The following is a 17071-nucleotide window of genomic DNA, read 5'->3' on the forward strand; positions in this document are numbered from 1 at the left end:
TGACTGAAGATTCTCAGTCATTTGCAGACCCTGCTCCAGCCCAGATCCAGGCCCCAGCAAGCCCAGTGACAGTCCCCAGGCAGGCCCCAGGGGGTAAATGTCTGATAAAGGGGTAGGGGGGATGTCTGGTGGAGGTGTTCAGTGGCACAGGGGTGGGGGGAGGGGGATCACTTAAAATGACACAGGAGGATCAGAGGGGGCAATCAAAATGACACAGGAGGATCAAAAGGGGTTACTAAAATGGTAATCCCCCCTCTGATTCTCCTGTGCCATTTTGATTCCCCCCCGATCCCCCCTGTGTCATTTTGAGTGATCCCCCTCCCCCCACATTGATACCCCAATTCCTTTTTTTTTACCCCTAGAAATGAGCGCAAAAAGAAAAAGCTACTCCGTGGAGTAAAAGAAAGGAATCGTGAAAGACTCTTGGGGCCAAAATCTTACTGCTTTCTGCAAAGAGAAGATGTTGAGTATCCAATTGGTCCGAAAAGGGCGAGCAGAGTATGGTAACCTCATTGAACAAGTGGACAAGGGAAATGCTAAAAAGCACAAGTGTGGATCAGGTCGGCAACCATTATTTTCCGAGCTGGAAGACCTGATCTGTGAATGGGTTGTTGACAGGAGAGCAAAGGCTTTGGTTGTGAATAGGGCTCAGATTCAAGAATTTGCCCTTGCAATGGCACCACAGTTTGACATAGCCCCCGAAGACTTCAAAGCATCACAACACTGGCTGGATAATTTCCTTCAGCGAAGTGAACTGTCTTTAAGAAGATCTACAACATTGTTTAGGTTGGAAGATACTCAAGTTATTAAGCGAGCACTTGCATTCAAGTCCTTTATTGATGATGCTGACTTCTCTAAATACAATCTTTCCAACATGGTTGCTATGGATGAAACTGCAGTGTTTATGGGCCAATCATCTCAAACAACAATTGAACAGCGGGGTGCCTCCTTAGCGTACATTCCCTCCACTGCTTACGAAAGTGCACGTGTTTCCTGTATTTTGGCAATTTATCTGGATGGCACTAAAATCCCACCTTTAATCATTTCTAAGGGCAAGAAGGAAAAGATTGAACGTGTTTTGGGCGTTTTTATTCCTGAAACTGAAAAAGCCTGGGCCACACAAGCAGTTATAAGGAAGTGGGTCGATTTAATGCTGCCGCTTGTTATGTGAGGGAGCCAAAGAGGTCTGCTAGTCTGGGATGCAGCCAGCACTCACCGCGCTAAAGACATGAAGACATTTCTTCACGAAAGAAAAATAGATCAGATAATGATTCCCACAGGAATGACGGCCTATCTCCAGACTCTTGATATTGCAATAAACAAGCCATTCAAAAACAATTTGCACATGGAAATTAATAACTACATTGAAAATAGAATGGAGAGAAATCAGCGTGGAAACTTTGTGAAACCTAAACTGCAACAAGTTGTGACTTGGGTGAAGAATTCATGGGAGAAAATCACTGACAGTTGCATTGCAAATGCACTGCGAGCAGGCTACCTTGACAAGAAGTACTCATTTAAAGACAGTGCTATTGCTAAACATGAGAGATTTGGTCCACTGATTCTGAAAGAAATGGAGTCACAAGAAATTCACCAGGAAATTCAGGAATTGGATTGTTATGATGATGTTCCAGAAGATGATGACATGATTGTCATTGAATAAATGAGTAAATTCTTGATACTGTAGGGTTCACAGTTTGTCTGGTTTGTGTTGACAACTACAGTACTACTGTACCGTATACAGGTAATAAATTTCCTTTATTTTCATTTAACAATAAATGTGTACCGTATTTTTCTTCATGGAAAAATAAGACATCCCCTGAAAATAAGACCTAGCGTGTCTTTGGGGGCAAAATTTAATATAAGACACTTATTTTCGGGGAAACAGGGTACTATTTCTTTCTTTTTTGTTAATCCTCACCAGAGGATATTTTTCCTTTGATTTTTAGAGAGAGTGAAAGGGAGGGGAGGAGAGAGAGAGAGAGAAACATCAATGTGAGAGAGACACATCAATTGGCTGCCTCCTGCATGCACCCCGGCCGGGGATCGAGCCTGCAACCAAGGTACGTGCCTTGACCAGAATCAAAACCGGGACCCTTCAGTCTGCAGCCAGTGCTCCATCCATTGAGCCAAACCTGCTAGGGCCAGATACTATTTCTTATATTCTTTCCTATTTCATTAAAATACTTTATGTATAAATACTTTAAACTTACAGAATAGCTCAAAACATTTAAATGTAGCCAAAATCTCTAGTTTTTATTTATTTAGAAAAATTGACCAGAGCTGATATAACTCAGAAATGATTTTTCTTGATTATAGTAACATATAAAAGCAAAGAAACAACAATTTGATTTTATAGTAACATATAAAATCAAATCTCAGTTAGTTTTGGTTAGCGGCAATAAGATTATTTGAGAAAAAAAGGCATAGAAGCATAAAGACAGATCACATAACACAAATAAAAAGAAACACATGTGCTGAATATTTAAAATGCATTTTAAAAGTGATTTCTAGCCTAATTTTGCAAAATGCCAGGTTATCTCATGCTTTTGTTGGATAGTTACATAATGGTCTCAAAAGTAAGACTCAAGTTAGTTATGTCAATAACTTCAAACTAAAAATGTATTAAACCAAATATAAAACAAATAATATTAGCCAATATTTATTGAATGCTTATTATGGCCAAGGTTGTCCAAAGACAGTTCATGTTCTTAAATCATTGTAATATACAGACCTTCTTGATATCTGTGTCAACACGCAGGGGAGGGAGAGGAGAGGTTTTTTTAAAAAACTCAAACAATGATAAAATAGTACAACTCTTTAAAAAAGTGCTATCACCTTTTTAGCCTATTTTCAGAGCTTCCTTCAGGAAAGTGTTCTGGAATTGAACATCTCCCTGATACTAAACTGCTCTGCTATGAACTTCTCCCCGTCCCCATTTCCTCATCCACAAAAGGGGACAAAAAGGCCCTCAACATACAGGTAAAATGCTCACAACAGAGTCTGACACAGTCAGCTACTGCTTGTACAGTGGGTAAACCATAACTGCACTCCCTCTCCTCCGGTGGTACCTAGGATAGTACAATGGAAGCTCCTTGAAGGCAGGGATTCTGCCAGCTTTGTCCCCCAGTATATTCCCACACATGGAACAGTACCTTGCATGTAGGAAGAACTCATTAAATAACTGTTAAACAATCAAAATCTTTGTTCTCTTAATAACAAGGATTATAGGAGCCCAAGGTATAACCTGTTTCTACTTCATTATTCCACCCCACTTAATCTTCTTGCAATATGTTTATGTTTATATTCTTATCTAAAAATCAAATTTAAAGTTTTGGATAAGAGTATTGGCCTCTGAATTTAGCCATCTTATCTATTACTTTTTTTTTGCCATGTGTTGCCTAGTTCCTTTTCATATTTCTTACATAAAATATTGCACGCCTTCTTTTACTGTGATAAAATATACATAACATAGAATTACCCTTTTAACCTTGTTTAAATGTACAGTTCAATAGCAATAAATATATTCATATTGTTGTGCAACCATCACTACTCTCCATCTCCAGAATATACATCCTTTATAAAAATGTGGCTTCTCAGGTAGATCTTTAAGTTCCAATTATTAAAAACAATCAAGACAAATCAGAAATTGGTTAACTAGGTTAATAATAACCATTGTTCCAGTTTTCACAATCACTTTTATACTAAAGATTTTTTTAAACTTTATTTTCTGACAAGCCAATCAACAAATGTTGGAGGGGAAAAGTGTAAAAGTTATTTTTGCATATTAAGGAACAGCAAGCAGTTAATATGAGAAAACAAGAACTCAAAATAGCTGAATCAAAGGCAGTACCCTGAAATTTGGGGAAAAGAGAAAAGGGAAGCCTGATATTTTCTTTTTCTGTCCTGGGAAGAATTGTTTTTGTCCTATTATGTTGAATGGTAAATCACTCTTATCAGCACTAATTTTTTAGATCTTAGAAATAAGAAGCAAAAGTACATGATACTCATATATATGTGTGTGTGTGTGTGTGTGTATACATACACACACAAACATACACAGGACAGGCTAACCACATTATATATTCATTAATATAAACCAGACAAATTTTATAACTTGAGAATAAATTACTAATTTTCTTTTTGGTTTCAGAACTGGGAAGAATAATCCAACATGTCATCAATGGGTCATACCTATCACTCTATATAAAAGCTCTCACTAGTAGTAAACAAAGAAGGTTAACTGTACAAGAAGTCTTCACAACACTGCTGCAGGATGCTGCTCGGTGAACGGAGTTGAAACAACTGTGCAGCCACCTGTGCAGGAACAACATTGGAGCCACACCCACTACTGTACAGCAAGATGAATTCAAATGGATCAAAGATATAAGTGGGAAAGGGGGATCTATTAAAGTGCCAGATGAAAACATTCCTTGGTGAGTTAATTTTTCTATAAAGTATTTGCCAGGTAGATGTGTGGAACTGCTGAAGTTCTAAATCAACTTCAAGGCCAGAAGTTCAGTGAACCACTTGGGCGGGCAAAGGAGAGAATATCCAGGAGTAAATGATTAGCCAAGCCTGTACTAGGTGAGCCAAACATTCCTCTTTAAATCAAAAGCTCCTGATCTCTTTTGCCTCGAAATTACACTGTTTCTTTGGGGTATAATTTGTATTCATTTCCTAGGGCTGTCATACAAAGTGCAAACACTGGGTGCTTTAACACAACAGAAGTGTGTTCTCTCTTAGTTCTGGAGGCCAGAGTCTGAGGTCAAGGTGCCGGCAGACCCATGCTCTCTCTGAAGGCTCTGGGAGGCCCCTTCCTTCTCTCCTCCAGCTTCTGGTGTTCAAAAGAAATCCTGAAAATATACAAACATATTCTCGACCAAAAGTTAATAAAGGAATCTTTTCTATATAATTGATTTGGGATCCTTTTTCAAATCAATTATATAGAAAAGATTCCTTTATTAACTTTTGGTCGAGAATATGTTTGTATATTTTCAGAAAACAACTCCAAGACCATGTGGATTCCTGCAACAGAGAGAAATTGACAGGTCTGCTCCAACCACAAAGACAAGAGGAGAAACAGTCCAGAGATGGGAGACGCTGACGACGCCTTGTCACGCTAGCAGTCAGCAGCTGTGTGACACAGCAGGTTGCCTAGGACCAAACCAGAGAGGGTCGGACCCGCATTGCCACCATGTGCCCACCATCCAGATATCATTGCTGACATGTACACATAAGGAACTGTTTGACATTGTAACGGGGACTCAGAACTGTTGGACATTGAAATTGGGACTCAAACATCTTTTGTTATTATATGTTTATTTCTAGTCTGCAGAGGCAAGATTTTTTAAAGGAAAGAAAAGGGGGAAAAATAAATACAGAAGCAAAGAAGCATTGAACAGACTGTCAAACTACAGTGGGAAGGCAGAGGAGGTTTTGGGCAGGGGGGGCGGGCTGTAAGAGATCAACTGAAGGACTTGTACACATGCATATAAGCATAACCAATGGATAAAAGACACTGGGGTGGGGGCAGGTAAAGGCATGTACTGGGGGGAAGAGGAGGCTGGGGGGAGGTCAATGGGGGGAAAAAAAGAGACATATGTACTACTATTTGTAATACTTCAAACAATTAAAAAAATAAATAAATAAAAATAAAAAAAATAAAAATAAATAAAAGAAGTCCTTATTTTTGGCTTAGAGGTGGGTCACTCCAACCCCATGGCCATCTTCTCCCTGTGTCATCACATCGTCTTCCCTTTGGGTGTGTCTATCATTGTGTCCAAATCTCCCCTTTTTGTAAGGATTGGGTTCCACCTTAATGACCTCATTTGATTGCTTACCCCTATAAAGACCCTATGTCCAAATAAGAACACATTCGGAAGTACTAGGGTTAGGATTCTGACACATTTGAGGGGGGCTCACAATTCAGCCCACTTCAACACACTTCAATAGTAATATGTCTGTTTAACACATACATAGCTACAACATCGCTGGCATTCTCCATGCCAAATTCCCCACGAACGTAGCAGAGCCATAGGCCAATGTTCCCCACAGGTTGCCCTGGAGACACCCAGCACCACACATTGTCCACTGCACTCATGATAAACATGCAGATTCTGGGGCCCAAACCCAGATGCACTGAAACAGACCCCAGAGAGAGGGGAGCAGGGCAAAGAAACCTACATGGGGCATTTTTCTCAAATACCCTCAAGATTAGAAAAGAATTTAGTAGCCTTCAGGCCAAGAAGCATCTACAGGGCTTCAAAGTTTCATGGGAAAGAAAAATCAAGTCTGTATCACATTCCTTGGTGTCCAACCAGAGCCTCCCAGCAGCAGTAAACGCCAGGCTGCGGTGACTTGGAAATGGAACACCCCAAAGACACGCTGTGTTTCCAGCTCAGAGGGCCTGCCACCAATGATGTGGGGTAACTCTACCCCAGTCTCAAGGCTCTTATTATAAAACGGAGGCAAAATCTAAACTGCAAATCTGACCCTTAAACAATATGTATCTGTCATCTCTTCAGGATGCCCCCCATGTTTTCATGTCACATTCTCTTTCATCTCCATACCGCACTGAAACAGGCTGGGCCACCACCACAATAGCCCGAGAGCAGGGTTCGCTGGGCTCATTACAGGTTGGGAATTAGAGTACTGGGTAGGCTTGCCAAGTCCCTGAAATCTGCAGAAACCTCCCAGAATAGAATGTGTCCCTTGAAGATGCTCCCAATTCTCACATTAAGAAATTGTGCCCTTTCTCCAGCCCCTTGTCCCTCCCCATTCTAAGTTTTAAATTACACTTGCGAAGTGAATCTAACTAACTTGCTGCAAGGAAGCTAAAACCTTTTAAAGTCCTCAGAACTCAAGTTCCGTACATGCCTCTGGATATTGCTCTGCTCCTTACAAAGGAAGGGTTGGAAAGAAGCCCGCTAAGACAACTGCTGGAGAGGTCAGAACAGCAGGTAGGTAAAAGAGGGTAACACTAAAGCCTTGAAGATTACTTTTTCTTTATGGAAAAATTGAGTTCTAACTGAGCTCAGAGATTTCTTAACATCAGAAGTTTCAAAAGTCACCCTTCATTCATTCATTTATTCATTCATTCAACAAGCATTTCCTGCGCTTGGCTCACTGCTGATTTGAATAACGGGGATGAGTATTAGAGTCAGGAAGCTAATTACTGGATTCCTGGGGAACACGGGAGCAGAAGAAGCCTTGAGCCCTGGAATGGCTAAGACAAACTTGCATCCTCAAAGACAATGCAAGAAGCTTCTGAGCAACCTGAGCTCGGGCATAGTTAGGAGGCATGTCCAGCCGAAAGGGATCCTCTCCTCCTGGAGCCAAAACTGAACAAGGAAGGAATCCAAAGTAACATAGTGGGGAGTCGGGGTAAAGAAAAGGGCTCTTCTAGTGTTGAGTAGAGAGGGACATAGGCAGGAGAAGGGAAGGAGAGAAAGATCATCCTGTTTGCCACTAAAAGATGAGGAAGTGGTTAAAGTAGCATGCTTCACATGACAACGAGCTCAACTGTCATTTGTCATTTATCCCTCTTCCTAGGCCAGCAGCTCCAGCATACCCTTCCAAATCTGTACCCAGTGCCAATGAGGCTATCAAGCTTCTACTTATCTGTTTTTAAAAGGCAATATAGAGCCCAGGGCTAGATATTTATCCAAATATGTACTAAAATATATAGACCTTGAACACAAACTTGAAGTATGAAATTGACTTTGAGGTATGTACAAATATGGTGATTTTTGGAAAAGACATAATTTTTCATAAGTCAAAGTAATGGTTTTGTGACAATTCAAACTTCTGAGAGATAAATAAGAAAACAAATGTACTTTCATTGCCACTGAAACTAAGAATCAGCCAGTTAATGATACAATTGTGATGCAGAAATTAAAAATATAATAACTTTTGTCATATATTCTTCCTCTTTTGACCTTCAGCTAAATGATGCTGATTTATTGATGAGTTTCACCATGTATATTTTAATAATAAATTAAAATGTAAGACTCTAACTCTTTGAAAACTTAAATCCCCATTAATGGATAGATTATGTATTTTGCACACCCTCAACTACTGGGAGCTATGAAAAGCAAAGAAGGCAACTTGCACAATCACAAAGATTTGAAAGATAACTAAGAGCTTGGGCCAAGTGGAGTGATTAGGTTTACTTCTTACATGAGACAACTTCATCAAGACTAGCAGTGGCTCTTTTATCTAATGTGCAGAAACTAAACCAACACAGAGAGTCAAAGATGAAGAAACAAAGACATATGTTCCAAACAAAAGAACAAGACAAAACTCAAAAATAGGCCTTAATAAAACAGAGATAAGTGATTTACATCACAAAGAGTTCAAAATAATGGTCATAAATATGTTCACCAAAGTCAAGAGAACAATGAGTGAACAAAGTGAAAATTTCACTGAAGAGCTATTGAGAGCATATCAAACACATCAAGAGCTGACGATTACAATCAGTAAACTGAAAAAGTTGAATAGAAGTGTTCAATATCAGACTAGATCAAATAGGAAAAAAGGATCAGTAAACTCAAAGACAGAGTAGTGGAATTCATCTAAATCAGAGGAACAACAACAACAAAAAGAATGGAAGTGAGCTAAAAGAGCTTACAGGACTTATGAGACACTATCAAACAAACAAATATTTATATTACAGAGTCACAGAAGGAGAAGAGAGAGATAAAGCCTATTTAAAGAAAAATGAGTGAAAACTTTAAAACCTAGGGAAAGAAGCAGACATCCAGATCCAGGGGGCCCAAAGAGTTCCAAATAAGTTTAATCCAAAGTGACCTGCATTGAGACTCATTATAATTAAATTGTCAAAAGTTAAGAACAAGATCATCTTAAAAGCATAAAGAGAAAAGCAACTTGTTACTAAAATTACTAGCAGATTCTTCATTAGAAACTGCAGGCTGGAAGAGAGTGGAATACTATATTCAAAGCACTGAAAGAAAAAAATAAGCCAGACTTAACTGGTTTGGCTCAGTGGATAGAGCGTCGGCCTGTGGACTCAAGGATCCCAAGTTTGATTCCAGTCAAGGGCCTGTACCTTGGTTCTGGGCACATACCCAGTAGGGAGTGTGCAGGAGGCAGCTGATCGATGTTTCTCTCTCATTGATGTTTCTAACTCTCTATCCCTCTCCCATCCTCTCTGTAAAAAATCAATAAAATATATTTTAAAAAATAAAAAATAAGCCAATCAAAAGTATCCTTCAGAATTGAAGGAGGATAAAAAGTTTTCCAGGCAAACGATGCTGAAGGAATATATAACAAGGCCAGCCTTACAAGAAATGCTAAAGTGAGTTTTTTAAGCTGAAAAGAAAAAATGCTAATTAGTAACAGTAAAACATATGAAAACATAAAGCTCACTGGTAAAGGTAAATGTATAGTTAAATTCAGAATACTCTACTGTTGTAATTGTGATGGGGAAATCACTTATAAAAGTGGAGCAGAGGTAACTAAAGGGCATATATAAAACATTCCATCCAACAGCAGCGGAATACACAGTCTTCTGAAGCACACAGGGAACCTTCTACAAAATGTTGGTAAGGAAACGGAATAGACAAAATGCTTATTATCAAGAACACAAGAGATAACAAGTGTTGGTGAGGATTTATAACCTTGTACACTGTTGGTAGGAATGTAACCAGATGCCACTATAAAAAAGAGTATAGAGGTTCCTCAAAAATGAAAAATAGAATTACTATATTACTCAGAAATCACACTTCTGGGTATATATCCAAAAGATATCTGCATTCCCATGCTCAATTCAGCATATTCACAATATCCAAGACATGGAAACAAACTTAGTGTCCATCAATGAGTGAGTGGCAAAGGAAGATTTCATATATATATGTATATATGTATATATGTATATATGTATATATGTATATATGTATATATGTATATGTATATATGTGTATATGTATATGTATATGTATATATGTATATGTATATGTATATATCTCCAATGGAATATTATTAAGCCATTTAAAAGAAGTAAATCCTGCCATTTGTGACAACATAGATGGGCCTTGAGGGCAATATACGGAGTGACATAATCCAGAGAAAGATAAATACTGAATGGTATCACTTATATATAAATCTTTAAAAAAAAAAAAAAAAAGCCCAACTTATAGAAACAGAAAGTAGAAACGTGGTTGCCAGGGATTCAGGGATTGGGCGTATAGAGATTGGTAAAAGAGTACAAACTTTCAGCTGTAAGATGAAAGCAGGCTGAGGATCTAATGCTAAACATCATGACTATAGTTGATAACCCTGTAGAGTATCACTGAAATTTGCTAAAAGAGTAGAACGTAATTGTTCTCTCTCTCTCTCTCTCTCTCTCTCTCTCTCTCTCTCTCTCTCTCTGTGTGTGTGTGTGTGTGTGTGTGTGTGTCTCTCTCTCTCTCTCTCTCACACACATACACGCACACACACACACACACACAGATAAATGGGCTAATTACCTAGACGGGGGAACCCTTTTACAATGTACACTCTCAATATCTCACAATTTTGTCAGTTTTACCTCGATGTAGCTGAATTTTTCAAAAACAAAGTTAATTCACCATTTCTGTTATATTGATAGACATTCTGAGGATTACCCAAATGTCTTTTGCAGGTTTTTGTATCATATGGCTAATTCCAGGTTCTTCTAGAATTCACTTTCTTACTACTCTTTTTACTAATGGTACTTTCTAGTCCTTCTTTTTAAAATTACTATTATTATTCTCAAACTATTATGACATAAATGTAATATTGTCTATATTTGAGTTCCAATATGAGCTATTTTTTAAATGACAGATGGTATCTGAATATAAGCTTTTCAAAATGTGCTTTCTTGATTTTTCTAAAAAGCTTGACAATCATCTTCAATTTTTTTCAGAATATATTTTTTCTCTCATTTTTCATCCTTTTAAATTAATGACTATTTTTATTCTGCCTGGTCAGACAAATAGGCTTTTGATTTACAACAGCTGTAATCTAATAGTACATATACACACATATACACTTATTCACATAACTTTTTTTTGCCTTCATAATTTTTTTAAAAACCATTAAGTAATAAGATATAGTTTGGTCTAAGGATTTTGAAATTATTCTGGTCTTTTAAGCTAATATAATTAAGGTATAGAGTGGTTTAGCTACACATCTCATTACTATAAATTTGTTTAGTTCTAGGTTTAACAATGAGATGGCTAAGCATGTACATAATATTTTCCTTGCCTTTATTTCTGTCTCCATTTTATTTTTAAATTCAGAAGATTGTTGTCATGAATTCTTTATCCAATAGTAATGTATTTGAATTTAATTTCAGTTGTTCCAATTACCTTTCAAATTTTTATAATTATAAAAATGTCATGATGGAAATCAACTGATAACCATTATAATGTATATTTGAGTTCAGCAGTGCTCTGGAACTAATACTGCTAAGAGTTTATGAGGGAAAATATGTACCTATAGTACAATAAAGCTTAATAGCAACCAAAAGTTGGCTCTCAGGGATATGGTCATTATTATTATTTCTTAAGTTTTCTCTTCTTCCAAAGTATGTAAAAAGACAAGAACAAATATTAAGATAAAAATCTATAACCACATTATATTTAGATTCCAATATTTGCTTATTATAGATCTGCTTCACATGAGAATGCTAAAGTAAGTAGGTGCTCAATAAAACTCTTTTTTTTTTTAATCCTCACCCAAGGATATTTTTTCCATTGATTCTAGAGAGAGTAGGGAGGAGAGGCATAGACAGAGAGAAACACTGATGTGAGAGAGACACATCAATTGGTTGTTTCCTGCCAGCCCCCGACCAGGGCTGGGAGTGTACAACCAAGGTACATGCCCTTAACCAGAATCAAACCCAGGACCCTCCAGTCAGCAGACCAACGCTCTATCCACTGAGCCAAACTGGCTAGGGCTCAATAAAACTCTTAATTCAAAGGTGGCTGAGAGCTTTTATTTGCCATTAGGACTGACCCTAGATATCTAAATATGCCTGTTAATCTCCACACTTCTATATAGTCCAGACTCTACCACCTATATGGGTGCCTCTGTCAAGTTTGGATCACAACATTGCTGGCTTCTTACTCAAAGAATCACATGTCAATATGTTAATATATGCAAATACATAAAATACTCTCTAAGGCCAGACGTGTATTCACTTGGCCTATAACAGATCGGTGAACTCTAAAATGCAAGTACAAAACTCCACATTTATTTAGTTTAATCAAAAGCACCCCATGCTTCCAGGGTAATAATTGATTTCGTCAATTCAAAGAACCCAAATGAGACAATCTGTCTAAATCCATTACTCATTTGAACTATATGCCCAGAAAGAAGATTTAACTTCCTCTTGCCTTGCTTCATCTATGTTAGCTCCTGAATACATATGATGGGCCATGGAGGATGTCTAGTCATGTTTCCTTAAAACTAGAGTTCTTCTCCCTGAACAAGAGTGGCAGTCAAGGTTCATAGCCACGCCACCTCTGAGGGAATCAGCTGAAGGACCAATGTCACTAAGCCACCGCATCCTTCTACAGGCTCCTCCCAGGAGCAGGGTGAGAACCTAATTGGTCTATTGTGCTACCTTTCCCCTGAAATACTAAGAATAGAAAATCGAGTAAACAATGGGCATTCAGTAAAGAAACCTCTTATTCTGTCTTTAGTCCACAAAGATCTTAAGAGAGAAAAAATTAAGGTAAAATTATTCATTAATAATTGAGGTTTCCTGAACAAAAGTCCTCAATACTAAAAATGTATATATTGTAGATCATTTCATCTTAAACATTTTGACACTGTGAACATATAATATTAACCACATTTATTACGTGTCCACTCCACATTTTTTGGTAAATTTTAACATGGGTTAAATATAATGTTAGGTTAAGTACTCTAACCTTCTATATTTTTATTTTAAAACATTATTTCATAATTTCCAGGAGAATTACAGTGTACTGACCCTAAAAATTAACCAATTCGGATGTAACCTTGAAACCGAATAGACAACAAGCTATTGTTTCCTATTATTGCTTTCTCCTATGACATCGCAGCTGGTTCGTGAATATGTGGTGATTGACTTGCAAAAATACAAAGTCCAGCTCAGTGTTCTTACCTGGCACCCTCTTTGCCCAGTTGATCATGTGAACCAGCTCCCTGTCGGCGAGGTTGGTCAGCAAGCCCATCATCGAAGCCTCACTGAAGGGTCTGCTAGGATCGTACTCGGAATAGATTATGGGGGGCTCAGCCTCCATCAAGGCACTGACCATCTGGTCGGCTGTCAGAGATAAGGCAGGGCTGTTCTTCTTCGTGTGCTTAATCAAGAGAGGGCTTGGCCAAAGGCTGGCGGCTCTCATGTCTCCAGAGGACCCCGCGTCACTCCTGCTCTCCCCATCATCCCTTTGGCGCTTGTGTTTCAACATTCTCCCTCCTCTTCGGTCTTTCCGTAACCCTGAGAACACAGAAATATAAAACAGCTTATTCTTTTTATCATGTAAACTTTCACACTATGCTAATAACCCTTTATTCTATTTGAAGGAATACCTTGAGGCACAGATAATGCTGGTGTTTGCCAACCAGCTGTTCAGGAAAAAAACTTTAAAGGCTTTGATTTGCAGCATTCACTAGTTTGCATTGTGTAAATACTCCTACCATGGCAAATTTCAAGCTACTTGTCTGACATCAAGCAGCTTACAAAACTCTGAAAACTGAACAATAGGCTTTTGTGAACTGACAAACCATGTGTGTGTATGTGTGTGTGTGTGTATGTGTGTGTATGTGTGTATGTATGTGTGTGTGTGTGTGTGTATGTGTGTAACAGATGCTATGAAAAGAATAGAATTCTAGCCCTAGCCGGTTTGGCTCAGTACATAGAACATTGGCCTGTGGACCAAAGGGTCCTGGGTTCGATTCCAGTCAAAGGTACCTACCTTGGTTGCAGGCTCCTCCCCGGCCCGGGGCCATGGCTGGGGCTCATACGGGAGGCAACCGATCGATGTGTTTTTCTCACATCGATGTTTCTCTCTGTCTTTCCCTCTCTCTTCCACTCTCCCTAAAAATCAATAGAAAAATATCCTGGAGTGAAGATTAACAAAAATAAATGTAATAAAATTATAATTAGTTATCCTTGTAATATAGCTTAGCATCAAACACTGCTTCTACTATGAATAATCTTCAATAATAAATTAATGCAACAAAGACTAGTTGAAATGATTAATAAAAATTGACAAACCTCTGGCTAGACTCACTAAGGGAAAAAGAGAAAAGACTCAAACAAGATCAGAAATGAAAGAGGAGAAGTTACCACAGACAACACAGATATACAAAGGATCATACATGAATTCTACGTAAGACTATAGGCCCCCAAATTCAATAAGCTAGAAGAAATGGATAAGTTTCTAGAAATATGTAACCTTCCTAGACTGAATCATGAAGAGCTGGAAAATCTAAATAGACCGATCAACAGTGAGAGAATTGAAACAATTATCCCAAACCTCCCCAAAAGTAAAAGTACAAGAGCAGCTGCCTTCACTAGTGAGTTCTACCAAACATTCAAAGAAGACTTACTACCTATCTGTCTCAAATTCTTCCCAAAAAGCTAAAGAAGAGGCCCTAATCCCTAACACATTTTATGAGGCCAACCAACCTAACCCTGATACCAAAACCTGGCAGAGACCACACACACACACACACACACACACACTCACACACACACACACACACACACTCACACACACACACTCACACACACACACATACTCACACACACACACACTCACACACACACACACTCACACACACACACTCACACACACACACACTCACACACACACTCACACACACACATACCAGACCAATATCTCTGAGGAATACAGATGCAAAAATACTAAACAAAATACTAACAAATCGAATATAGCAACACATTAAAAAGATAATACATCACGATCAAGTGGATTCACTCGAGGGGTACAAGAATGGTTCAACATACATAAATCAATCACATGAACAAAATGAAGGGTAAAACTCATACGATAATACCGACAGATGCAGCAACATACCAGTGACATTACCAGTGACATTATTGCACAAATATTTTATAGTCGTTCAAAGCAAATCGAACTGGAATTGAGGAGAAGGTGAAAGATGACCCAAGTTCTATGTTAGCCCAGGCTAAATGAGAGTGGCTGATCAGAACCTATGATTACAGGCTGTGCCTTAGTTCTTAGTTCCATAGAGAGATGGGACATAAAAATGGCATGCATAATTAAAATCCAAAGATAAAATTAAAAAGTCATTCTCTGCTCCCTACCAGACATTTTCCAGTATTATTTGTAGAGCAGGGACACAAATTGATATGTATTTTACTTGAGGTCACTCCCCTTTATCTAACTCACTTTACCTAACAGTGAAAAAAAACCACCAAAACACCAAACTACCAGTTCATAGAGCAAAGGGAAAAAAAATTAGCTTAAATGAGGCAAACATTAAACAGGCAGCCTCTTGATGGTCAAGACGTTTATTTGTAGCAAACAGCATTTTTTGGCTTATATAATGCCGTATAACCAAGATGTATTGTCATTCAGGACATGAAAATGTCATTTTCTAGAAGAGTTGAGTAAACTATTCAGCAAGACAACACAGCTGCCATGCAACAGATATGCTAGTGTACACACATTATTAGTTCCCAAGTTGTGTCACTAAGTAAATACTGGCATCAAAGCAAATTTCTTTTAAAACTTTAGCTGATGATAATTCAAGGATCACCCACTGGTTTCCTTTGAGAGATTTAAAACAACAACAACAACAACAACCACAACAACAACAACCTGTCATCCAGCAAGCCCAACGAAAGTGTGAAATGCCACCAGTTTTCCTCGCATCCCCTTGGGTTAAGCCTTCTCTAATATCCTTGTCACACTGTTGCAAGGATTTGGAGAAGCTGAGGACAGAACCTCTATTTAGGAGCATCTGTGTGAATCTGCATGATTCTAATCCACTGGGAAGTGTCAGATTAAGGGAATTTCATTAAACTACTGAACACAGGCAATGTGAATGGAAGGGGAGAGGTGATTCACAAGGCACTTTCTGTAATTTAACACCAGAATTATTATATTACTATAATTTAATGCCACTATTATTATATTATTCCCAATCTGTCTGGAATTTGGGAGTCATGCCAGGGACTGAGTCCTGGCAAGGATAAAGGAGCTGAAGACATATCAACTGCTTAAACAATTATGTTCTGAGCCTAGAATAAGAAGATCTGTCTAACTGTGTCAAACCAGGTATTTTGAAACACAACTTTAGAGTTCATCTCATCACTCCTTTTTTTTTTTTAATTCTTTAAATTCCCTGGCTTGGCTACTGTATCTCAAGAAAAATCAATATACTATCTAAATATTCATTACGTAATAGAATTCATTGGATGATTTGCTTCTAACACCTTCTACTTTTTAAATTTTCTTTTTTCAGGAATGATCTTTTTTTCTTCTTCATACTCTGTGCCTCTACAAAATGCTAGTACAACTTCAGTAGTTATTTTTCCAGTTCCCAAGACGACTTTAATGTAGTGTTAAATATTTCAAACATTTGCATAATAACCTTTGTTTCGTTTTTCAATAATTCCAAATTATTCACGGGGTATTAAAAAACCAAAGTGATACACTAGAAGCCTTTAATTCAACATGTTGAAGGAAACAGGAGTATTGATTAGTTAAGAATTAAATAAAGACAAGAACTAATAAAACTTGCTTCAAGGAAATTCCCCTGCATTAGTTCCAATGTTACCTCTTCAAACACTAATGAATCCTATAAGGCAGGAACTGTTATAGTCCCCCACTTAGCCGAGTAAAGAAGTTTAGAATAATTACCAATCCCAAGGTCACACCAAGGACAGCAAAAGAAATTTGAAGGTGAAATATGTCACTATAGATTACTATTAATATTCTCATTGCCTCCAAGTGTATCAGGTCAAGAGGACTATGAATTATTCAGTTCGTTTTACTTAATGCTCTTTCCCTTCCTCTTTCAATCCCAACAAATCAACACA

At 38.0% G+C, this 17071-nt stretch overlaps 1 protein-coding gene across 3 annotated transcripts in view; it reads right to left on the reverse strand.

Annotated features, from left to right (window-relative positions):
• The window catches only part of ESR1 (estrogen receptor 1), a gene marked incomplete at its 5' end in the record, with an annotated part of 210033 nt that overhangs the window by 105662 nt on the left and 87300 nt on the right, over window positions 1–17071 (reverse strand). For all 3 annotated transcript variants that reach the window (XM_080663605.1, XM_080663604.1, XM_080663606.1), the window contains one exon: window positions 13139–13474. In XM_080663605.1, the coding sequence (XP_080519731.1) occupies window positions 13139–13474 (336 nt within the window). The remainder of the gene's footprint in view (window positions 1–13138; window positions 13475–17071) is intronic.

The sequence above is a fragment of the Plecotus auritus genome (genome assembly GCF_963455305.1).
Source record: "Plecotus auritus genome assembly, chromosome: 4".
NCBI lineage: Eukaryota > Metazoa > Chordata > Mammalia > Chiroptera > Vespertilionidae > Plecotus > Plecotus auritus.